General features: G+C 48.7%; 1 protein-coding gene across 4 annotated transcripts in view; it reads right to left on the reverse strand.

Moving 5' to 3' along the window:
• CACNB4 (calcium voltage-gated channel auxiliary subunit beta 4) overlaps positions 1 to 24,810 on the reverse strand; it is a 46,826-nt gene that overhangs the window by 6,309 nt on the left and 15,707 nt on the right. Inside the window, exons 2-14 of one of the 4 annotated variants that reach the window (XR_005562700.1) lie at positions 17,775 to 17,894; positions 17,365 to 17,487; positions 14,361 to 14,491; positions 13,454 to 13,530; positions 13,097 to 13,116; positions 12,907 to 12,987; positions 11,139 to 11,197; positions 9,070 to 9,179; positions 7,778 to 7,929; positions 7,269 to 7,364; positions 2,292 to 2,477; positions 1,801 to 1,866; positions 1,141 to 1,179 (exon numbers count right to left, since the gene is read on the reverse strand). Coding sequence is in view for 3 of the 4 variants with exons in the window: in XM_039379018.1 (XP_039234952.1) it covers positions 1,129 to 1,179; positions 2,292 to 2,477; positions 7,269 to 7,364; positions 7,778 to 7,929; positions 9,070 to 9,179; positions 11,139 to 11,197; positions 12,907 to 12,987; positions 13,097 to 13,116; positions 13,454 to 13,530; positions 14,361 to 14,491; positions 17,365 to 17,487; positions 17,775 to 17,894 (1,206 nt within the window). In the remaining variant the exon portion in view is untranslated. Of the gene's footprint in view, positions 1 to 343; positions 1,180 to 1,800; positions 1,867 to 2,291; positions 2,478 to 7,268; positions 7,365 to 7,777; positions 7,930 to 9,069; positions 9,180 to 11,138; positions 11,198 to 12,906; positions 12,988 to 13,096; positions 13,117 to 13,453; positions 13,531 to 14,360; positions 14,492 to 17,364; positions 17,488 to 17,774; positions 17,895 to 24,810 lie in introns of those variants that run through there. The other 3 variants (XM_039379018.1, XM_039379019.1, XM_027733970.2) reach the window with 3 other exon arrangements.

The following is a 24,810-nucleotide window of genomic DNA, read 5'->3' on the forward strand; positions in this document are numbered from 1 at the left end:
CGTTCTGGAATTCCATGATTCATTATAAATTATCCTTCTATTCATCTGACCTGCACAAATGCCACCTGGATCTATAATCACTTCATCAATTGTAGCTGTAACTCTCTGTGCTCACCTTCCCTGTAGTAATTTACCTCTCTGGCTGCAACCTGCTCCTTTCCAGAACTTTCCAGCTCCCCTGCCTGCACTGTGTGTTCATCCCAATCCTGCTGTTCCCTTCCCGAGGTGTCAGTGTGGGACACACCTGGGGTGGTCACACCTGGGCTTACATCCCAGGGGACTTTGGATCCATGGGCAGGGACACCTCCCACCAGCCCAGGTTGCTCCAAGCCCTGTCCAACCTGGCCTTGGACACTCCCAGGGATCCAGGGGCAGCCACAGCTTCTCTGGGCAGTAAATATTTTTCCAGGCCATGCTGGCAATGACCAAATTCCCTCTTCCTGCTGAGGACTGGGAACACCCCCAGCTCTGCATGGACACTTCCCTTTAAGGGAGGTGATTCCCAAGGCCCAGGTGTGGCAGCCCCAGCCTTGTCACCTGTGCCCTCTGTGCCACCTCACTGCACCCTCATGACCTCCCTGAGTCACGTTTTCAGTCACAGGTTTCAGTTCTCAGTAAACTGAAGTCCAAGGCACAGCCAGGTAGGAAAGGGAGACTCCCAAATCCTGGCTGGGTGAAGCAGGGACAGACTGTCCCAGCACATCTGGATCAGTGTCACTGTCACACGAGGCTCTGGGCTTTTGGATTTCAGTCCCTGAGATATCAGGATCATAAGCAATATAAAATCTTGCAGTATCATAAGCACCTCTGCCAGTTTAATTAGCATGAGCGCTCCCTAATTACCACACACATCATTACAGTGACAACTGATGCAAATCCTTCTGATGGCCTGGACTGGCATAAAACCTCTGTGTGGCTCATGGGGATGGGGGAAGTCCTTACTGTGAGATAACCACGGAAAACCTCAGGGCCTGCACCCTCAGTGGCACCACAAGCCAAACCCTGCAGCCTCTGGCTGGGCATCACTGACTCCAGGAGAAATTTACCCCTCTGCAGAGCACCAGCACCAGTCATCCCACCGAAACCCTTCAGAATCCGGGTGGAGTGGGGATTAAGTGATGCATACCTTCAGCCAGCCCACTGCACAGGGGTGATTTTCATCTTCAGTGTGAGTTTTCCCTAAGTAAATGGAGCAACATTGCACAGTTATTGCTGGTGTCCATTGATCAGAGAGAAATAAATGCCTGAAAAAAATTCTGTGGATACACCCAGTGCTCAAAATGAAACTGAAGAGGTGAAAAAAGTTCTGCAGATGGCATTTTATTGGCATGGAGGGATGGAAAACTGAAATTTTAAGGCAAGTGAGAATGGAAACAACAGTTTACATGTGCATGTCATCAGTAACAGAGCAGTGCTTGTGCACTCAGCCAGTCAGGAGACAGAGACTTGCTGCTCCTAACGAAACCAAGCACGGCATTAAGTGCTGGGAATTGTGCACCTGCAGGGCAGTGCAGCTCCCTCACAGCAACACTGAAACCACCACTGTTACCTGCTTCCAGACACTCTACAAGCAGAGCGGACGGTACATCTGTCAGGTGAATTATTCACTCGGGGTCATTTGTTCAGCTCTATTTCTGACAGACATTATTAGCAAGTGACACTCCTTGGAGGTCCCCCCCCCCGGCACACAGAGCTCCCTGCAATCCTGATCCCCTCCAGCACCACTCACAACTCTTAAAACCAAAAAAAAAAAAAAAAAAAAAAAAAAAAATCTGTTTGCAAACTTAATAAAGCACGTACTTCTCATTAAGGACTATTTACATGCCACGATTGAAGTGTCAAAGTTCAGCCGAGTTTGAGCTATCCCTGTGGAAAAAAAGGGTCACAATTTTTTTCAATGGGTAAAAAAAAAAAAAAAAAAAAAAAAAAAAGAATGTCTTAAATTCATACTCAAAAGAACCCAAAAAAGGGGAAGGGGTTTTGCTGATACAAGTATGGAGGGTTTTTTGCGAGGAGGGGAGGAATAAAAGGGATGGTTATAGAGCTGGCTGGAGGGAATTGCTGGGCATTTGAATTCCCACTGAAGGCAGAGCAGTGCCGGTGTTTCAGCACTGGGCTGAGTGAGTGGCTGCTCACTGGTTACACCCCTCAGCTTGCCTGTCCCCGCTGGCAGTGGCCAAACAGGGAGCCAACACGAGTCACGCTGTACAAACCAGTTCACAGGGCCCCCCCAGGAGTGACCAAACCCACCTGGAGTACAGGGCTGGGTGGGCCAGGCCGGGCTCTCCTACCTGCAGTCCCGAGATGGCGGCGGGATACGGGGAGAGGGCGGTGGATCCCAGGTTCCTGCCCAGCAGGGGGGTCAGGGGGGTGGTACTGGTGGTGTGGGTGGCTCGCCAATACGCCTCCAGGTACTCGGCCAGGTGCTCGCAGGCGTCCTCCAGCTGGTTCTCGTCCAGGATCACGTCAAACATGTCCTGGGCACGACACAGGGGCACACGGGGAAATGAGGAGAGGGCAGACACCTCTGGCCAGGCTGAACCCTCAGGAGTCAGCAAATAGGGATCACGGCATGGGATCGCTGAAGGAGCCGACAAGAAAGATGGAAAGGGGGTTTTTATGGGAGTGTGGAGCGATAGGACAAGGGGGAATGGAGTCACGCTGAAACAAAGTAGGGCTAGATGGGAGACTGGGAAAGAATTCCTGGCTGGGAGGGTGGGGAGGCCCTGGCCAAGGTTGCTCAGAGAAGCCCTGGATCCCCTGGATCCCTGGGAGAGTCCAAGGCCAGGTTGGACGGGGCTTGGAGCAACCTGGGATAGTGGGAGGTGTTGGGGCTGGAACTGGATGAGCTTTAAGGTCCCTCCCAACCCAAACCATTCCATGATTCTGTGGGTGCAAAAAAAAATGGTACAAGTGGGTTTAGAAGATGACCAAGAACCAAAGCTCTTGGGAGCCACCAAACCCATCCCTGAGGGTCACCACAAATCACGTGAGCCCTTCCAAGCTCAAAGGCACAAAACTCCTTAAGGAATTTATTTATCTCCAGTGATGATGCCCCTAAAAAACCATTCCCACAGCAGGCAGTGCTGATACCAGCAGCATTCCTGCTTCAGGGAACTCTTCAGCCACTATGTCCATGGGCTGGCTTGACCTCCCTTCGTTCCTGCCTGTCTGGACACTCCTGCCTGCTCTCCAACCTACAGCCATCACCAGCTGAGCCCCTCGAGAGAAACACAACCACATTTTCAGCAGTTCAATTTCATATCTCATCTCTGATCTTAACTTTGAAAAATGCTGTGAAAAGAGCACAGGAAATGGCAGTAACAAGTGCAGGTGCTGCGGGTGTGAAGGGCAACTGATACCAACCACAGGCTGCTGCTCCTCCACGTGTTTGTACAGAGCTCCCCACGCACACAGAAGAAGATTTAAAATAATAAAGCCATTTTAATTATCTTTTAATTTATTCTCCCTTCTCTGCATGGGAGAGAAATGTTTCTCCTCTGCCAGCAAAGAGTTTCCTTCGAATCAGAATATTCCTAACACTGCATCCCTTGGTCCAGTTCAGAGTTTATTCCTGTTTGGTTTGCTCCTCTACTTATCTACAGCATTTTCACCTTCTTTGCTATTCACCTCCATGCTGCTACACCTCACATTCCAGTCTACCACTCACATCATCACTTGTGGAAGGAGTTATTAATTAAAACATGGTTAAATTAGGCAGTAAAAGAATGTGGCTTGCTCACATGTATTTTGCTTTGGAAAGATTGAAAGTAAACGATTACACTTGGAGTATAATTGTGTTTTCCTAAATAAAGAATTGAGTTGGATTTAGGCAAGAAGAACCCTGAACAGCTGCAGCAGAACTGTCACCCTTTTTAATATTTCACTGTAAAGTAACCCTGGGACTGGGGAGCCTCTCAGGCTGTCACTGGATGTCCCCCTGGCAGGATCCCGAGTCCAGGGCTGCACAGGGAAAATAATGACAGAGGAAACACTCAGCTCTTCTCTGGCATTTAACAGTTCTGTCACACTGGGTTTCTCTATTTCCACGGATTTGGCAGGAAAGAATCTTTTAAGAAGATCCTTGTTTGTAAGGGTCATGGAGTAAAGCAATTCCTCCCCAGCTCTCCTTACAGTGCATTTCATTCTCTGCAGTATTTTCTTACAATATGCACGAAACAGTGATGACAGGAGCATTCCCAGATCCTGGGATTCTCAAGTGATACACAGGAAAGAAAATTAGTGGCCACTGCCCTCTGCTCTTTCTTTTGGTTTGCTGCAGGACCACTGTGTACCTGAGAGGGGGAAGAATTTTAACTTGTAGATATATCTTAATTACATTTTAATGATACTAATGCCTTTCAGTTCTGCTGGAGTATAACTGCAGTTATTTTTTAGGTTGTGTCCAATAGCCCAGAGGGGTTTGTACCCTCTCTGAGCATGGCCAAAAGTTTAAAAAACAACCCCAAGGAACTGTTTATGACCATTGTATTTGAAGATGCACAGTTAGTGCAGTTCATGTTCCTCTGAGCCACACAATGTTCCTGCAGTGGAGTTCCTGGAGTCCTGTAATATTCCTGGAGTCCTGCAGTGCTTAACACGGGCTCGAGCAGCATCAGGGAGAGATTAGCAAGGAATTAATAATGAAAGCAGTTCCTGAACTCAAATATGCCCAAAGAGACAGCTATTTTTAAAATGTCTAGACATGCAGCACCGGCTGATTCCTTGAGGCTGCTCTCAGCACAGGAGAAAAGTGAGGATTGGGTGGTTCACTTCGAACAAACACTCCAAATTCTCCTCTTGCAGGAACTGGAGCTGAGAGATCCATGAAGCAGGGGAGAGACAGCAGTGCCTTTGCTCTTAGCAGGATACTTTTACTTAATTAAATCATGGATCAACTTGAATTTAAACCTAACCAGGGCTGTCATGTCCCTTGGAGAGCTCTAAGTCAGCAATCACTTCCTTCCCATCACCCAGAGCAAAGTGCTGAGCTGGCTTCTGAGAAGGCTCCTGGGCACGGCAGGGCAGAAGAGCCTCTGAGCAAGGAGGGTTTCATGCATGTCTGTGACATTTGGAAAGAGTTTTCTTATCCAGGTGGGGCCTCACCTTGCTGCCTTAGGCACCAGAACAGAGTTACAGGACTGGGGTTTAAGGCAGAGCTTTAGCAGGTCCTGGGATGGACAATCCAAGTGCCACGAGGCACCAACAAGCTACAACATTGATATTTTCACAGAATCGTGGAATTACAGAATGGTTTGGGTTGGAAGGGACCTCAAAACCATCTCATCCCACCCCCTGCCACGGGCAGGGACACCTTCCACTAGCCCAGGTTGCTCCAAGCCCTGTCCAACCTGGCCTTGGACACTTCCAGGGATCCAGGGGCAGCCACAGCTTCTCTGGGCATTTTGCCTCATTTTAACTGTAAGCAAAATGAAGCTGAATAAGAAATCACTGTCTAAAGAGTAAAAAAAAAAAAAAAAAAGGCTGTGGAACATGCCCAGTGTTGTCTTGCAGGTGGCAAAGGAAACTCCTTTCCCAGGGGAAGAATGGCAGTGGGCTGTGCTGGGTATGAGCTCAGTGCAAACACCAGGAGCCTGTTCACACAGGGGCAGCCCCAGTTCCCTCACACCCCTGGGGGGGCAGGAAGGGATGTGTTTTACAGAATTATTTTGTTCTACACAACAGGGTACAAATGTGGTTTAGTCAGTGGGGCCTGAAGGGCTCACAGGAATTTGTCAGCGTTTTAAGAGATCACAGCTCAGTTAAGCCTGTGACCTTTCTCCTCTGCTTTTTAACACTTCAGTGTGAATCTGCACCAAAACACTACCAAAACCTGCCAAAATTCAGAGTTTCCACAGGTCCTCCTTAGTTATTATTCATTTTGTGTCTGAAACTGCTGAGCAAACACACTCTGCACTCACTCACTCACTCAGTGTCAGCCTGAAAAGGGTGTTTTCAGACAAACAGCCCCAGCAGTGGCTCTGGGACACTGGAGGGGCACGAGGCCTCCAGGAGATGTGGCTCAGCCTCAATTCCCAGCACCTGGAACAGTTAGAAAGCAACATCTATCCCTGTAATTTAGGGGGAGTGCCCAGAAATACCTGAACTCTCTTTTTATGGCCGGTGGGGACCAGAGGGGAGGTGGCTGTGAAGTTTGGGGTCTGAAGAGGCATTCAAAGCCAAGTTAAGTTCCATGGAAATCAATCCTTGAGGATCATTACTCCAGGACAAAGGCTGCTTGAACTTTGTTGCTTAAATCTGAATTGAGAATAAAAACCATCTGAAATGGAGGGAACCTCTTCAGGGTCTGCAGAACACAAGGCAAAGTGTTCCAGAGGCATTACCTGACCAATAGGGCCGGGCGTTCCCTCTGCTGAGCTCCCAGATTTGTTCCTAGATCATTCCAAGATTTCTTCTGTCAGCACTTTGCAGTTTTAAGTGACATGGAAACCTTGCCAGTGCCTATTGAAATTTCTGGGAATTAAGCTGATTTCCAAGTGCAGTTCTTTGGCACAGGAGAGGTGGGAAATCACCAGCCCCAGGCTGGGCTGTCTGACCCCTGCCCTGGTACCAAGACTGGTCTCTTCATTCCCACCCCAATGTCCCACACAGATCCCACACAGAGCCACCTCCAAGGCTGTTCCCACTGTCTGTGTCACAGAAACCAGGGGTGGTTTCCAAAAACAAAAGCAAGTCTGAGCTGCCCTGCCCAAACCCCTGCCCAGCCTGTCCCCACACACCTCCCTGGTGGGCGTTCCAGGCCCTCTGCTCCTGGAGCAGGCAGGTGATTCCAGGTGAGGAGGCAGGGCCTTGGATCCCAAGGTGGGAGGGCAGTGACTGTGCTCCCATGAGGCAATGGCTTGGCTGGCAGGATGGGGATCAGGGATCACAGCCCTGCACACACCCCTCTGTGCAGTGAAAGGAGGCTCCAAACCAGGAGGCTCAGACTTTGTCCCTTGGGACCTTAAGCTCCACCAATGGTAATTTGCTAATGGAGTGACAGAGCTGGTGTCCCCTACACGTCATTCCTGCCCTGTCACCCTGCCAGAGCCCAAAGCAAAGCCAGCTCAGGAGATAACCAGGATGAAAGTCCCAGCAGGCACTTTGTGTCTGGCAGTCAGAGCGGATCAGGGGGCAGGAGCAGGGCTGCCTGAGCCACCACACAGGGAGTGATAAGGGATGGACTGGGCTCTGCAGAGGGGCCAACGCAGCAGGGATCAGCACAACCCCATGTGTCACAGGCTCCTCAGCCTTTCTGCTGTACTTACTGGGGGGCACTGTGCCAGTTTATCAGCTGCCACCAACTGCACATTCAAGTGTTTGCTTTGTGACTTCCCCCGGGACTTGATCAGCCGCTGCAAAACCTGACGGGAGGAAAGGGGAAAAGGTGAGTTCAAGGGTCTTTTATCTCCCCAGAGCTCAGCCTGACATCCCACTGGAGGACTTCCAAGCTCTCCACAAAATACTGCCCTTGAGTACCAGCCCAAACCTTTCTGATAACCCCCCCGAGAGCTGGGCACGTTTCCCTCCGCACCACGTCTGATCCCTTGGAAAAGTTTAAAATGCAGCGATTTTGCTTGATTCTACTTGAAATAACAATTTATTTTTGACAAGAGAACACCACGAAAATGGTATGCACGTACAGAATTCCTGGACTGCTGGATGGACTGTGGCACCACAGCTGCAGATGCTGTGTCACTTTTTTTCCCCCTTCAGGTGCAGATTCCACCCCCTCCCACCCTGCCCTGCAGGTGGATTTGAAGGTGAGAGGCTTTACCTTTGGAGAGGACACTTTCACATGGACAATAATTGGGGCTAAAGATGTCTTGATAAGCTGGGCAGGGTGATTTATAGTGTCTGCATCCAGGACAACCAGCTGTAAGGACCTTGCCAGCTCAAAGATCCTTTCAATCTCACTCTGCACTTCAGCTGGGGAAGGAAAACAGAGCAGGTGAAACCATCCAACCCCACAGCACTGAGACAAAAATACCATCACCCACCTGCCTGCATAGAGTCTGTAGAGGAATTTATGTCATTTCCATAAAATAACCTGTTACTCAAGGCATTTTAAAAATAAATATTACCTCTGAGACAATTCTGCTGCCTGAAAGCACAGATGTGCCATGTTCCTTTATAATATCAGCGTCTTAAATGTTGGGCACAATTAAATATCTAGTAACATAAAATAGTGCGTTTTCCTAATCTGCTAAACAGCTTGGGAGTCACAAGATTTTTTGTTTTAATCAGCAAGTGTTTGGATATTCCTTAAAACTCTTTTTTGTTCTGATATTATAACTCTGACTTAACTTAAAGAAGGGTCTCTGTGAAAAGCAGAACCTCCTAGTTCTATAAGCACAAAAACCCACTTCTGTCAAATAACTGGCAGGGTGTTATTTAAAAACACACTATGCACATGCTACACACAAATTTCCACCTCTGTGCAGGAAATAATCATGGAATCATCCCATCACAGAATCACTGAGGTTGGAAAAGACCTCCAAGACCATCGAGTCCAAATCAAAATTCATCCAGGAGTCATGACAACAGGGAGAGGGGGAAGAGCCAGAATCTCATGGCTAAACAGCAAAATTAAGCTGTAGATGTTCACCATAAACCCCAAAACTGGTCCCAGGGTCAGGAATGACATGTTTTCTTTGGCTGAACAAGTGCAAGCTCTTTGGCCCCCTGTGATGTGGGATTAAAAGCACAGGGAGAAGGTGCTGGGAGGCCAACTCGGGGTTATCCAGTAAAATGCTGTGGACACACTGATGGCATCTTGGGAAGGGCTGGAGCTGTGCCAGGGCAGGCTCAGGTTGGATCTCAGCCAAAGGTTCTTCCCCCAGAGGGTGGTTGGCACTGACCAGGCTCCCCAGGGCAGTGGGCACAGCACCAAGGCTGCCAGAGCTCCAGGAGGGTTTGGACAACGCTCTGAGGGACAGGGTGGGATTGTTGGGGTGTCTGTGCAGGGCCAGGGGTTGGACTGGATGGTCCCTGGGGGTCCCTCCCACCCTTCTATGACCTCGAAGGCTGAAATCCAGGGCCAGGATTCCCTGTGTGCCGGTGCCTTACCCAGGCTGGACCTGGTGTTGGAGCGCTCGATGATGGCCCTCTTGCTGGGGTTGTTGAGCACAGACCTCTTGGCCAGGGAGATGTCGGCTGTCACCCTGGTTATGGATATCCTGGCACAGGGAACACGGACACAGCACAAGCACAGGGCTCAGATTTGCAGGATTTGCAGGCACATCCCATTCCAAAGGGCAAACCCACCCAAACACCCCTCAGACACGTCTTCCAGCTGAGTTCTGTCATCACTCCAGAACAACTGAAGGGAAGTGCTGGGTAACTGTGAGGGATTTTCCCTTCCCTGAGCTATTGGAGACTCTGGGATGTAGTTTCTGCCATTCTTAGTGCATTAATTAACTTCCCTCCTCCCAACTCACTCCTCTCCTACATGAACTTACACAGTCCCACGAATATCACAAGTTACACGGGTCTGACTTGGATGAACAAGAGAAAAAGAAGTTAAACCACAGCTCCTTGCATTGCTTAAACTTAAGTTTAACTTCACTGCACCTCTTTCACTGAAGGGAGGTGATTTTTCACTTGATCTACTTGATTTACCTGAACTGATTCAGATTTACTTGAACTGACAAGACAAAATGTTGTCAAACAAAAACCACACGATCCCTTCACGTAAAATCCATTTAGGAGGCCTGGGATGAGCCAAAGAGCCATGAATAATGAAAAGGAAGCAAGCTGGGAATGACCAGCAGCTTTCCCACAAAACCTGAGGTTTATGCAGCTCCCAGTGAAATCATCAGATGGAGGGTTCAAAAGAAGCACAGGTATTTTTCTAAATAATTCACAAATAAATGTATTACCAGAAAATACAGCAGAGACCAAAAGTATAAATTAACTTAAAATAGAAATTAATGGATTGTGGGTCTTTGGTTCCCTGGGCAGAAGAGGAGGCTGCAGTTACAAAGGAAGGAGCTGGCAAAGCACAGGGAATTCAGAGGTGGGGAAGGAGCCAAGTCCCACTGCAGCCTTTTGAAAGGCTTTTCCTTGGACAGTCAGTTCTTTTCTTGGGAACATGGACCTGTCACAAAACTGCAGAAGAGATGGAAAGAAAGAAACAGAAAAGGGAGGGGGGAGGAGAAAGACCACAAAGCCATAAAAGTTGGCAGGAGGACCAAGCAGCAGCTTTTCTGAAGTTACTCAGAGCAAAAATCAATGGTATCAGTTTGCTGGTGCCACTTAACCTTCCAATGCTGAAATGCCACACTCCACCTGATCCAGCTGCCAATACTGCTAATGGAATTAGGATTCCCAGAAAATCACTTGAACTGGGCAGCTCCAAACAGGGCAGGAGAGGAGATTATTTTGCACAGAAGTTGATCATTAAACGTTTTGTCTGAGCTGTTTATGTGTCAGTTCAGCTCCCAAAACTCCACAAATCCCGCTCCAGCTCTTCTCCACATGATTTTCCCCGTCCCAGTGCCCATGGTTTAGGTATTTCTAACCTGACCTAGTGTTATATACTGGCTAGAACAGTGTAAGCTCCTTTTCCCAGTTAGAATATTCTGAACAAACTGGGAAGAAGGAAGGGCAGAACATCCCAAAGATGCAGCAGTCACTTACCCAGGGAGGAGGCAGAGATGCCATGGACAAGCCTGTGCTCCTAGCAAAGAAATCCAAATTATCCTCCTCACAGCTCCCCAGGAAATATTCCCTGTGCTCCAGCTGAGAGTGAACCCTCCTTATATTTTTTTTTTTAAGCCCTGACAAACTTATTTTTCTATATTTTATTTCTCAGCATTTCCTTCTTCAAACTGCCTTTTCTGGTTATTTTTGACTGCTCAGAGCAGCCAAAATAAAGGCTTAAATAAGGAATATCTAAGAGCTGATTCTTCTCAGGTGTTGGGAAACTACTGCAAAGGAATTATTGTGTTAAACTGAGAAATCCTGCCCCAGACCCAGCAGAAGTGGAGACAGTAAGATGTTAGTTGTGTTCCACTCCTCAGTGGTGAAGAAAGGGCAGTGAATAAGACTGGAACATGCATCCAAAATGGAAAACACCCCACTGGAATGTTAGTAACACGTGGGCAAAGCAGCACGAGCAGGGCAGTGTTTCTCACCTGCCATCAAACCTGTGCTTCAGGAAGTCAAAGAGAGCTTTCTGCATCATGTCTGTCACCTTGGCAGAGGGCAGGAAGGGGGGACAGGGAGGGAGGACAGCGAGGAAAAGCAGGGAAAAGGAAGGAAAAGGAAGGAAAGAGGTGAGTAGAAGGTAAGGATATGGCCAACAATCAATCCCTCTGATGGGCAGCAATCATTCCTGGCTGCTCCTGCCCTGCCCTGCCCACTCCTCACCCCCTCCCACAGCAGCCCATTCCCAGAGTCTCATTCCCAAACGTGGCCCAACCAAACACTCGGGTTGAACAGATTATTTGGGTTTTTAACCTGCAGTGACGTTCTCAGGGTTGCCTTCAAATGGCAGGTGCAAGATTTATGGTGGTGGGTGACTGTTCTCCCAGAGAACACTCCTCTCAGAGAGACAGAAATGGGATGTTCCTGCTGGCCATGAACTGGCACCTCTGCAATCCCCATTATTGATCAGGCTCCTTGTCCTTCCCAGGGCTGACAACTGTTACCTGCCAGGAGCTCCATCAAAGCCCCCTCAGGCCTCTGCCACTTTAACTGGTTCCTTCAGAATTTAGCCAGGAAAAAAAATTACTCCAAACAGCTTCCCCATGAAGGTTGCAAAGTAAGATCAAGCATTTCTCTTATGCAGACCACTGTTTGTAATTTAAATTAATATCCTGTGTTAACATTTAGACACATTTATAAGATGTCGTGTTTAGTATTGTTTTCTTTCAGGAAAAAAAAAAAGGCAGAATGGAAATATTTGAATATTGAGTACTTCAAATATTTGAATATTGAGTATTTCAAATATTTGAATATTGAGTATTTCAAATTATTTGAATATTGAATATTTCAAATTTTTGAGGAGGTTTTGATTAACAAACAGCCTCAGACTTGAGAGGCAAATTGATCTGTGGTGCAGCACAGATGGGATTTACTCCTGTCAAAAAAACTTCACCACAAAATTCAAAGGCAGCAAAGAACATGAAGTTCCTGCTTTGATGAACTGCACCTTCAAAGATTCTTATAAAAACCCCTCAGTATAACAACATTATTACTCCAGTAATGGCACCACGTTGCAATCTTCCAAAAAGAGCCATTCCAGTGTGTTTAACAATATCCTGTAAAGCACCACCAACATTAATTAAGCTTAATGAAGTGTAGCTTTGATTTGATGTTCATTTAGCTCCTGGTTCAGCACAACACTCACAGATGGGGAAGTTCACCCAACTGCTCACTTGGCACGTGGGAAATGCTCACTTCAATCTGCAGCAGCCCAAAAAAGGGGTGTCCTGGTTTTCTGGGCACGTTATCCTGCCCACTCCCACGTGGAACGGTGGCAAACCCTTTAGGAGGGTTAAAGTTTCTTTGCAAATACATCTGAAATACTGGCAAAGTGAAAAGAGAACAGCAAGGAGGCTCCCTGAAAATTTTTTTGCTAATTAAGTTCAAAGCATGTGCTGGTTTGACTAAAATGTTACACGTGGGGAGGAGTCCAGCTCTTTAATTTGACTGCTCCAACTCTGCCTTGTAGAGAACACAAATTCTCTTTTTCTGACTTGGTTTAATCAGGAATAAGTGCACTGGAAAGAGTGGATGTGCAGTGCAGGCTCCAAGTAAAGCTCTTGGTGCTTACAGAACATTTTGGGTAATTATTTAAGCAAAGATCACTTTAAGTTATCACCAAACAGCTGCACTGGCCCACGCCCTGCATTACTAAGGGAGATTACAGGTAATTAAACAGTAATTAATGGCAAGTACCTCATAGCCTTTGAGTGATGGACCCACCAAGACAACAGGTCTCATCGATGGCACTACATCGTAGGGGGGAATATGCTCTGTCTAGAAGAAGAAAACAACCCTTCAGATCATTTATCCAACAAGATCCGTAAGAAAATCCTGGGAATTGTGGATTAGAATGAAATAAAATGAAAGCAAAAGCACTACTTACCACTTTTTGTTTCTGTTTTGCTGGAAGACCAAAGGAGAACACGGTTAAAACACCCCAGTGCAAACAGAAACCCCTCTGTCCATGCACCGGGAATTCTCTCCCTTTGGTCCCCCTGTTTAAACTGGGCCTTCTGTCCATTCTGGAGCAGCTGCCACTCTTCCCAAGGTTTATCCCAGCCCCTCAACAACTCCTGCATGGCCAGAAACAGCTGTTTTCCTTCCTCCCCTTCCACACACACACACAAGCACTTTGCTGGAAAACATCTGAATCACTCGGCTAAGGGGAAAACCTGCATTTTTCCTGGGTGGTTTTGAAAACAGAACAACAAGAGCTCCCCTAAATAACATCTTGTCTTACCTGTGGCAGTAGGTGTGGCCCGAAATGTGCCAGAAACCATTTCTCCAAGGCTTGAAGAAGAATTCCCACTGGATTTCCTGTGGGAGCAGAAAGAGCCCCGTTAAGGCACCCAGAGATGAAAATGTGGGAGGTTTTGGGGAGAATCTGCCCCATGAGGAATCCCAAGGTAACAGAGATCTCTGTGACTCTGCCTAACAAAGGTGCTCAAAAATCAACTGTTTATTTTAAATGTGACTTTGAATTTTATCATGCAAATCCAGGAGTGCCTCACTGAACCAGGTAATCCTCTCCCTGTCCACAGAGACCCTCTGAAGTTATTTCAAAAATCATAAAAGCAATTTGGAAGGAGCACAGCTGATGCTGCTCAGTCGTTCTGGAAACACTTCCTTCCTCAGCTTTACCTCCCCGACCAAGTTTGTATTTTCCCAGGGATTTGCAATCTCCAGCTCTGGCAGGGTGGAGCCCCAGAAAGCCCAGGCTGGGACGTGAAGGATAAAAGGAAGTTGAATGAAAAAAGTCAGAAACTTTGAAAAGTCTGGTTTGGGCTGAATGGAGAGAATGAAAAAAAAAAAAAAAGGAAGAAAAAGGCCACAACCTTGAGAAAAGCTGGGGGAAAAAATCAGGGAATCTCTGAGCACTGAGCTGACCACGGGGACACAAAACTGCGAGAAATTGCTGTCATTACCCCTCACACTGAATTACTGCTCTTCCCTGAAGTCAAACAGTTTTTCCTGTTTCTCCCCATCAGCGTCTCCCCCGCCTGTTCTCTGCAAATACCTATTTCCAGTGGGGATCCCAAACCCAGGCGTGCCGAGGCACCGCAATAAAGCGGCGCCGAGTGACCTTTGGAAAGGCTGCCCGGCGTCAGAAACGCTTTAACTGCTTTCCGAGGCTGCAGCGCCCTCACCCTCCATGGAAACGGCCCCTCTTCTGCTCCTGCTGGATGCGGATGTTCTCCAGGCGCAGCGGGCTGGGGATGAAGCCGATCTCGCAGCCCTCCTTCACCAGCCGCCCTATCCACCAGTCGTTGTTGTATTTCTGCAGCACAGAAAGGTCACGGCCTCAGCTCGGAAGTGTAACATTTAATGTTGTCGTTAACCTTTGGTAACTCGAGTTTTCCTGCAGTGTTGAAAGTCTGACCCGACCCTAACGACGGGAAGATGAAAAGCAGGATCCTGACGGATCTCGTGTGGCAAAGGATTTGTTGTAGCTGCTGCCAGCAGAGCTTTTGAAGAAAAATATCTGAAAACCTTCGGGTCTGTTCTGCTTCATTAGGCCCCTCAGTGCTTCTCTCGGCTGACTCCGGAGTCATTAAGAGCAGCTCGAGTGAGGGGGTTTTGTTTGCAAGCCCGGAGCCAAGAGCTATCACAGCCATCTCTCTTAACAATGCTCACGGCCCCTGGCTCTCGTTTTCGAGCACTTAAGCTCTTGCAGAGACACAGAAATCCCGTGTCCCCGTTGTCAAGGTGCAGCAGTGCCCGATGGTGACTCTGAAACACGGAGCCTCAGCTTTTCATTATTTATTTGCTTTTTATTAACCCATCCATGCACAGGTGTTAACATGAACCCATACACACACACCTATTACCACACACAGAGCCCAGGGAAGTGCAGTCCTCACCCCCTCACCTTGGAAACCTGCCCTCCTGCTGCAGGTGTTATCTGTGCAAGAGGTTCCATTATTTTACCATCCCAACTCTTAAACCAGCTGTTGTTCATGCTGAAGAACAGTGTCAGGAAGCAAAGCTCAGTTTTAAGCGTGTTAAGGCAATGGAACTATTTACAGCCTGTAAAGCAGATAAATCCTTTGGGATCCAACGTTCTGGAAATCACGGAGAGGTTGTGGACTCTCCACCCCTGAAGTGTCCAAGGCCAGATTGGAGCAACCTGGATAGTGGAAGGTGTCCCTGCCCATGGCAGGGGGTGGGATTGGATGGGCTTTAAGGTCTTTCTCACCTACACCAATCTGGGATTCTAGGAAATCAATCCATGGCTTGTACCACTGTAACACCTGAGTCCCAAGGGCATTCCCTGCTCTGTTCTGGCTCTAAATGTACAGCTGGAACATGGGAATCCTTCTTCCATGAGCAGGTCATGGAGCTCTGAGTGATGGCCCTAACCATGGGATCAGAATCAGTCCCTCTCAAGAGGCACTTTGGACAAGGGATGGAGGGACAGGACACAGGGAATGGCTTCCCACTGCCAGAGGGCAGGGATAGGTGGGATATTGGGAAGGAATTTCTGGCTGGGAGGGTGGGGAGGCCCTGGCCCAGGTTGCCCAGAGAAGCTGTGGCTGCCCCTGGATCCCTGGAAGTGTCCAAGGCCAGGCTGGAGCCACTGGGATAGTGGAAGGCGTCGGGGTTGGATCTGGATGGTTTTAAGGTCTCTTCCAACCCAAACAAGTCTGGGATTACATGGTTATGCTGAGAGTGCCTGAAGCACACAGAAGCTAAGGATGCAGTGAGGAACATGGGATCTGCATTAGGTCATTCCCTCCCATATGTTACTCAGCGTGTGGGAGGCCCACACTCCCTCCCATTGGTTGCCAGGCCCATGATTCCTCCTGCTTTGTCAGGAATTGTTGCCACTTCATCTTTTAAGTAAGCACATAATGTATAGTCTTGGAGGCAGATGAGACATACAGGACACATCCCCAAAATAGCAACTCCTCAGTCACTGCTGCTCTTCCACCCTGGCACAGGGTGACCTGACTGTGTAACCAGTTCAGCACCATTCCAAAATCTGGAACCATTGTTCTAATCCAATCAGGCCCTGCCAGATCACCGAAAAACAAATTCTGCAAAGCCTTTTTCCACCATTCCCAAAATCCTGCTGAGCTGCAGCCACGGCTCGGGGCGAGCTGAGGGTTTGAGTGTTAACAAAGAGAATCTGCTAAACCCTCAGCAGAGCTGACAAACACCAGTAAGCCAGATGGTTTACAGCTTAGTGACAATGTGATCCCGGGTATTTAGACCTCGGAGGACAACTCAGGGAATGCCAAGACATGGATTTGGGACTCTTGTCTGGGAGAATGTACAGGGCAGAGCAACAAGGGCTTAGCACATTCGACTCAATCAGCGCCCTGACACCCAACGTGGCCCCAGCCAAGGAAAGCCAGGATCAAAAACCAGCTCAGGGCATTCCAGTGCCTCTCCTGTGTCCTTCTGTACAGCAATTCCCTGCTCCAGCCCCGCTGTGTGCCTCTGGAAGGGCAGGAGCAGGTGGGCTCAGGCTGAGGGAGCTCAGTGCTCTGAAGTGATGACGAGCACACGCTCAAAGAAAGAGGCAGCTGAGCACTGAACACCCGAAAATAACCCCAGAATGCAGAGATGAAGAAGTGCTTCTGCAAGCCTGGGTACCAATCTACAGCACAACAGGGGGTTATGCAAATTTGGAGGGCTCAATTCAGATGAAAAATTGCAGAAAATATGCTCAGCATGCAATAAAATGCAATTTTCTCTACCAAAGCCATACTTAGGGCCCATTTATTCCCATTTTTTTCCCTTATTTTTGTATCTGTCCTCTTCAGTGTTTTCTTAATGTGTTATTCTAAGTCTTCTTTTCTCCCTCACAAGCCCATCTGGTGCTTTATGAAGACCTGGTGTGACCTGCTGCTGCTCCACTCTGGGATCACTGGGATCCCTTTCTCTGCTCCACGATCTCTGATCCACCACAAACTTCCTCTGATGGGAAGACTCTGAACCCACCACGCTGAAGGGAATTATTTCCTTCCTGCACCATGAAAATCCAACCATTTGGTAACACCAAGTGCTACAAAAGTGCAGGATAACCACCCCAGGGAGCTGGACGTCCACTGACCTCTCACCTCTTGGAGCGGGTGTTAATCCACCCTGGCTCAGCCTGACTGTTCAGTCAGACAAGGATTCCCTTTTCCTAGCTCCTGGTTTTACCTCTTTGATGTGCAGGAAGTCCTTGGCATCAAAGGAGATGGCAGTGCTTGGCACAGGGACATCTTCATCCAGAGCTCCACAGTAACTCACGTTGGTCTTCACAGCGAATGCTACTGGTTTGGACTGCAGGGAGAAACACAACACAAGCACTGCAAACTCCCCTCAGTCAAGAGCTGTACCCAACTGCAAAAAATGCAGCAGAGCACGTTGTTAAAGCCAGAGAAATTCAGCCCTAGTGATTCCACACAAGCTCACTGGAGAACACCCCCATTTATAGGGAATATTTTCATATATTCCCCATTTGACTCGACTGCCCAACTATTTCCAAAGAGCATCACTGTTACAAATTTCAGCAGCAGGGAAAGGATCAGTGGCACAGAACTCAGCTGTTGAAGCTGAACAGGACACACCTTGGCCCTCTCAAGCTGGATGGCTGCCTGCTGCTCCCTTTCCTGGCGGATTGCTTCCCTGTCCTCTTCCAGAGAGACATCAGAGTCCGAGGGTCTGCTCGTGTACGAATCTGCTGAGCCCTGAAAGGAAATCCAGGTCACTAAGAAAGCACAGGGAACGAAGAGAAACCCCTTCCCCAGTCACATTCCAAAAAATCCCTTTAAAATACCTGTTTATTCATTTCTTTGAGGGGATTTACACCTACAACACCTGCAGAATTCAGCAGGGAAATAACCTGGCTTTGCCCATCAGGTGCACCAAGGCAAAGGGAAAAATCCCAAGAAAAACCTGTCCCTTCACTTCCTTACTGACACAGTGAAATCCAGCTCAGTTGTGGGCACTGCCCACGAGTCTTTACAACATTTAAATCCTGTTTGACAACCTCAGCCTTGGGAAAGTCCAGGGTTAGGTCACCTCGGATGTAATGAAGGCATCACAAAGCTTGGTTTGAGTCATCCCTCCCCAGGAATACACTCCACTGTGGAAGTGCTCTGCTCCCACTCACACTGAGCTTTGTCCTGGCCTTCCAGAGGGAAAAAGAGGCAAAAATGACATTATTACAGGCTACTCAACAGGGGAAGGGCTTTAGCCTTGTAAAACAGGGCATGTTTAATCCTGGTGAATCCACAGCAGAGCTGCAAAATCTGTAGCTCCATAAGAGCCATTCTGCACCATTATGTCCTTGATTTTTTCCCCCCCTCGGATTGATTTATATCCTGCAGCACAGGGACATGTGTTTGTACAGTGTGAGTCAATAATGTAAAGTAAAATATTCTTAAATACTGCTGTGAATCCAAAGCCATTGCTGTGGATCCATGTCCATTGCTGTGAATCCATATGCACTGATGTGAATCCATATCCATCAGAAGATCCCTGGCAATGAACCACTGGTGAGTTCTCCTCATTCCACACTCCTAACCCGGCCTGTCACTGGGAAGGGCAGATTTCCTCATGCCAAGAACAGGATTTGCCTGACAGGAGCTAAGCCACAGCTGTGAGTTTGATCCTGCTTTTCCCTCTGCTTCCTTTGGGATGTAGCAGAGACCAGGGAACTCCCCAGCCACAGAGGACCAGGAGCTGCAAACCCAGACCAGCTCTGTGGTGAAGAACAAATTTCTCTGTCCATCAAACACTCTGAAGGCACTTCTGTACCCACTGATCATCACAGTTTTTATTTAAAGCCATCAAAGCTTCAAGAGCAGCAGAAAGGAAGAAGGGAGAGTGACCACATGCTCTGAACAATAAATCAAAAGGCATCATGAGAAACACAAGTCAAATACTGCAGTAGGAATGGGCTTCTTTCCAAGTTTTAATCCTACCTGGAATAATACACTGCAACAGGAAGGCACCACACCCTGGGATGGCTGAGCCTGGACAAGGCCACTCCTGCTGTCCCTGAGGGCAGCAGGCACTGCTCCTCACCCCAGACTCTCTGACCACCTCATTTCCCCCCGAATTTTCTGGGTGCTGCAAAGTGCCAGAGAACAGGGTCCAGAGCCCCCTGGCAGGACAGGGACAGCATCACCCATGGGGGTGGATGGCAGGGATGATCCACGTGGGGGAACGGGGAACAGAATCTGCACAGCCCTGTATCACAGAATCACGGGATCACTGAGGCTGGAAAAGCCCTCCAGGATCATCAATCCAGCCCCCCCTGTGCCCGATGCCCCCCTTGTCCCCCAGCCCAGAGCACTGAGTGCCACGGCCAGGCCTTCCTGGGACACCTCCAGGCTGGGCACTCCAAACCTCCCTGGGCAGCCCCTGCCAGTGCCTGACCACCCTTTCCAGGGAGAAATTCCTCCTGATGTCCAACCTGACCCTCCCCTGGCACAGCCTGAGGCCGTTCCCTCTCCTCCTGTCCCTTGTTCCCTGGGAGCAGAGCCCGACCCCCCCCGGCTCCCCCCTCCTGTCAGGGGGTTGCAGAGCCAGAAGGTCCCCCCTGAGCCTCCTTTTCTCCAGGCTGAGCCCCCCCAGCTCCCTCAGCCCCTCCTGCTGCTCCAGCCCCTTCCCAGCTCCGTTCCCTTCCCTGCACACGCTCCAGCCCCTCCGGGTCTTGTCTGAGGTCCCAGAACTGCCCCAGCCCTGGAGGTGGGACGGGCACTGCTCTGGGGCTGGGACACACCAGGGCTGGCACAGCCCAGGTGACATTGGCCTCTTGCCCACCTGGGCACACCTGACCTATATATCCACTCAAGTCTCCCGATGTGAATCAGTGCAGCTCCATAAGGGAATTCACCAGGAGCCCGTTCCTGTGCTGGACACACAGTCCCCACACACTGGCTGTTGCTGGTGCAGTGTGAGCACTGTCAGAACAAACCCGTGTAACCAGAGCAGCTGATCCTGCAGGGCCACCCCCGGCTGCTGTGCCAGGCTCAGCCCTGCCCCTGTGCCAGGAGATCCCCACTGGTACAGTCACAGCCACATGATCCCGCTCTCCCAACTTCTGCCAAACAGCGAGTGGCTTATCTGGAAGATGCGGCCCCAGGACTGTGACTCACATGATGCTGAACTGCAGCATCACACTGGAAATAAGGCACTGCTCTGCAAATAGCAGCAGAGGGGCAGGAGAGCAGCCTGGCTCCTGTTGGATTTTTGGGTCTGTTTGCGGTATTTGATGGAAGATCGGGATATTGCCAGAAGTATTGTGCAATACTGACAGAATATTGTGCAACAAGCCAACACAAACACTGCTGTCTGCTCAGCACCGAGAGCAGTGAGCTCTGCTCTGACAGCTCCCACTTGCTGAAACTGCAACAGGGAAGCGAGAGGAGAAGAAAGAGCCAAGAAGCCATTTCCCATCTTTTTCCTGGACACCAAAATGTTACTAAAGGAAGGATTTCTCCATGGGAAGGGTGGTCAGGCATTGGAAGGGACTGCCCAGGGAGGTTTGGAGTCCCCAGCCCTGGAGGTGTCCGTGGCACTCAGTGCTCTGGGCTGGGGGACAAGGTGGGCATCGGGCACAGGGGGGACTCTGTGATCTTGGAGGGCTTTTCCAATCTCAGTTATCCTGGGATTCTGTAAAAAGACCCTTTAACTGATTTATTTCCATTTTCACACTGGCACATAACATTCAAGGACTCATTATCACTCTGTTACCCACCCTCCATCACGACCCCCTGGGAGTCAGAGGAACTTTGTCAAGTGGGGGATTGGTGAGTTCAAGTGACACCAGATCTGACAATTTGAAGGAAACAGGCTTTGCTGGATAATTATATTATCCAAGGCAATAAAAGCCTCCTTTCTTACTTTGCAGCCTTCATACTCTGGGCTTCTGTGAATTCATTTTTCACGCAATTCATTATTTATTTTCTCCCCTGCTCATTTTCCTCTCTCATTAATTAGTGTAACTCAGCTCTGATAAAAACAGGGAGGTTTGAAGCAATCCCAAAGACACCAGGGAAAAGGGTAAAGCAGAGAGAACAGAGGGTCTTACTCTCATTCTCCTGCTCACTGCCCGGCCTTACATGAGCCTGCTGGAAGACACGTGGCAAGGTGGGAAGGGGAACACAATATTCCAAGGGAACAGGGATGTCCCAACATGTCAGGGGGGGAAAGGTGACATGAATCCTCTCCCTGGACACTCCAGACAACAGCCAACCTTCCTGCTTGCTGAAGGAATTATCAACCTTCAGCTGTTAGAGCTAAAAAATAAAGACTTGCTGAGCCTGCAAACAATTTTTCCCCAAGTGCCATAACCACCCAGCTCTGGATTGCTCCGTCCCCATCCATGAGTTGGAATGCTCTGTCACGTGGCTCCTGCAATTCCAGCAGCAATCCATCGGCAGCTCCCATCAGCCAGAGGACATGCAGGCTCTTTGGGAAAGATTTAGGGTGTGCAGAGGCTGTGTTTTCTTTTGGGAAAACATCCCATGTCACACAGAGCTCCTGCCTTATCCATTAAACACAACAGGGCAGCAGGGTTGTGATGCTCCTAACTGGAGCATCCTTCTCTCCCAGCCAAACCCAGGGGGGTTTGGAGCACATCCCTGCGTCCAGGAATGTGCACACATGGCAATGCCTGTGCCTGATGAAGCACTGGAGAGGAAAAGCCCTGGATGTGTGCTCAGGCACACAGGGTGTGTTCAGCTGAGCACATGGAAGTGTCCTTGCAATCCCAGAGCTTGTTCTGAAACCCACTGCTGAGAACTGGCAGCATTCCCCCAGGCACCCAATTATCTGGAATGGTTTGCTGGAGTTGGGATAATACCTGAGCTGGGGGCAGCAGGAAATACCTCATGGGAAAGGAGATCCCTCCTGTCCCATCCCAACCTCACCCCGGCCTGTCCCTCCTCTTGTGCCTCCTCTCAGTCCCTCCCCCCACAGCAATCCCACCTGCCACCTCCAAGCTTCCCTGCAGCTTTTGGGATGCTCCAGGCAGTCTCATCCTGGAAGACACAGGATGCCAAGTTCCCAGAGATCCCAAAGGTCTTGTCCTGGTGCTGAGCTCATGGTTACACAGCAAACCAAAGAGCTGAACCAGAGGTTGGTCCAAAGCTTTTAAACTGGTCAGGACCTCAACTGAACATTTTCTAGGAGACATCATGGAATCACTGAATCCCAGACTGGTTTGGGTTGGAAGGGACATTAAAGCCCATCAGGTTGCTCCAAGCCCCGTCCAACCTGGCCTTGGACACTTCCAGGGATCCAGGGGCAGCCACAGCTTCTCTGCCCAACCTGTGCCAGGGCCTCCCCACCCTCCCAGCCAGCAATTCCTTCCCAATATCCCATCTCTCCCTGCCCTCTGGCAGTGGGAAGCCATTCCCTGTGTCCTGTCCCTCCATCCCTTGTCCCCAGTCCCTCTCCAGCTCTCCTGGAGCCCCTTTAGGCCCTGCAAGGGGCTCTCAGCTCTCCCTGGAGCCTTCTCTTCTCCAGCTGAACCCCCCAAACTCTCCCATCCTTTCAGGATATGTATTTAGAGAGAACAATTTATTTCAGTTACACTGTGACACTGGTCTTTGCTTACAAACAACCCTCCCAAACTTGGCATGGGTGCAAATAAAGCGAGAAGACTTTTCTACTCCCAGAACAGCCCAGAAAGGCAGAAGGTCAATATAACCCTGCCAGACAGGTAGCTGCTTTTATCTGCCAGCCATCACAAGGTTTAGGCAGCTCAAGAATTATTTACTGTTATTATCCACAGTATTATCTTCTTTTCCTCCACCTGCCTTTCACCCAAGACAAATTCACCACAAGGGGTGTTACAGAAAATAAGAAATAACCCTTCTGGTGGGAAAACAAGAAGCAAAACTCGAGGAGTTGAGAAAACCCCACGTTTTAAATAGCTGGTCCCCACAGTTGGTGCTCCCTGGGCCCGGCTAAATTTAATTAGTGGGCAGGTGAGGTAATTAAGAGGCAAATCCAAAGCAGTGGGGAGCTCTAGTTTGGCTTGGGAACGTTGCTGTGCTGCAATGGGAGCCGAGGCCAGGAAAATCTGTGTGTGCCCAGCAAAATACTGCAGAGAGCCCGATCCCAAGGGCTGGAATGAGCCTTCCCTGGGAGCTCCAGGCAGGAGAGCACCAAGGAAACCAAAGGGTTATTCCACTGGCAGAACAGCCCCTCTTTGGCTTTTAGTTTTCTCCAGAATTATTAATACATATTAATATATTTATTTGTATATTTATTTGTATATTTATTTGTGTATTTATTTGTATTTTACATTTATATTTTATATTTATATTGTATATTTATATTCTATGTTTATTATCTTTATTTCATGTATTTATCACAAAATCCACTGCTGCAACGTTAAATATCGAGGTCCAGCAGCAAAGTGGTTCAGTGGGACTTTTCCCCAAATTCCCCTGCAGGAGACACTGTGAATGTGGCCCCGAAAGTCCAACCAGGACAAGGTTCAGTTCCCGAGCAAGTGATTTTCCTGCTGAATCCCCCAACACACACAAACCAGCTGCAGAACCACTTGGCACTGAGTTGTGATTGCAGAATGAAATGCTCAGCAATTATTGCCTTCTATATGTTTGGTAAATTTATTTAAGACAACTCATTAGGTGTCTCAGCAATTTGGAAATTACTAGGTAGTCAGAACACGGGTTTTTTTCTTTGTGAATGCTAATTATCAGAAACTGGGGCAACTGTTCTAACATTTCGTGGTCTCTTTTTCACCCTGGATTTCAGATCTTGCAGTCACATCTCCTTCCTCCAGCTGCCTTCAGCTCAGCACAGATTGTGTTGCTACATTTAAGAAAAAGAGTTTAAAAAAAAATACTGGTAATATATATATATATATATTTATTGCCAAAATACTCCATCTTTTCTGGTGGTGTTCAAATGAACATGCAAGACAGGAGATTTTACCTGGCAGGAACTGCAGGGAGCCCAAGGTGGTGCTTACACAACGTATTTGCTGTTCTGAACTTTTCCTGCTCACGTGTTACAAACTCAGCCCTTCCCACACAAATTAACACCCCTTTTCCACAGTCTCCCAGCACAGTGAAAGGTGAGGATCGCAGCCACAGCCATCACGTGGCTTTCACCCCAAAATGGCTTTGAGCCACAACATTTGAACAACACACAGACCTTTCAAACCCCACGTTTTTTGTTCACAAAAGAGCAAAGATCGGGCAATGCTCTGATCTGGGCTTTATTCCAATGGGATTGAATCAACACCTGAACACCTCCAGTCTGAATTTTGCTTCAGTCTCTGCAGCTGGTCCCTCTTTTTCAGGAAACCTATTCAGAAGTCCCAGGAGAGCAGAAAGGTGTTATTTTTTCTGTGTTAAAAGACACCAAAGCTAAAGCTGCAACAGAGAGACTACTTTATGTTTTCTGATTACTTCAGCTCTTTGAAGGCACTGAATGATCTTCCCAAGGCTCTGGGGAAGCTGCTCTTGGGTTGGATGACACCAGCTAATAAAAGTGCACCTGGGATCCTAAATGAGCTCTCCTGAAAGGATGGAGCTCTGTGTCTGTTCCCTGAGTCAAGAATGTTCCATAAAGTCTCCAGGAAAAAAAAACCAAATCACAAACACTGCCCCCAAA

The sequence above is a fragment of the Pipra filicauda genome, unplaced genomic scaffold (assembly GCF_003945595.2).
Source record: "Pipra filicauda isolate LSUMZ 115617 unplaced genomic scaffold, ASM394559v2 scaffold152_size1767362_pilon, whole genome shotgun sequence".
Lineage (NCBI taxonomy): Eukaryota > Metazoa > Chordata > Aves > Passeriformes > Pipridae > Pipra > Pipra filicauda.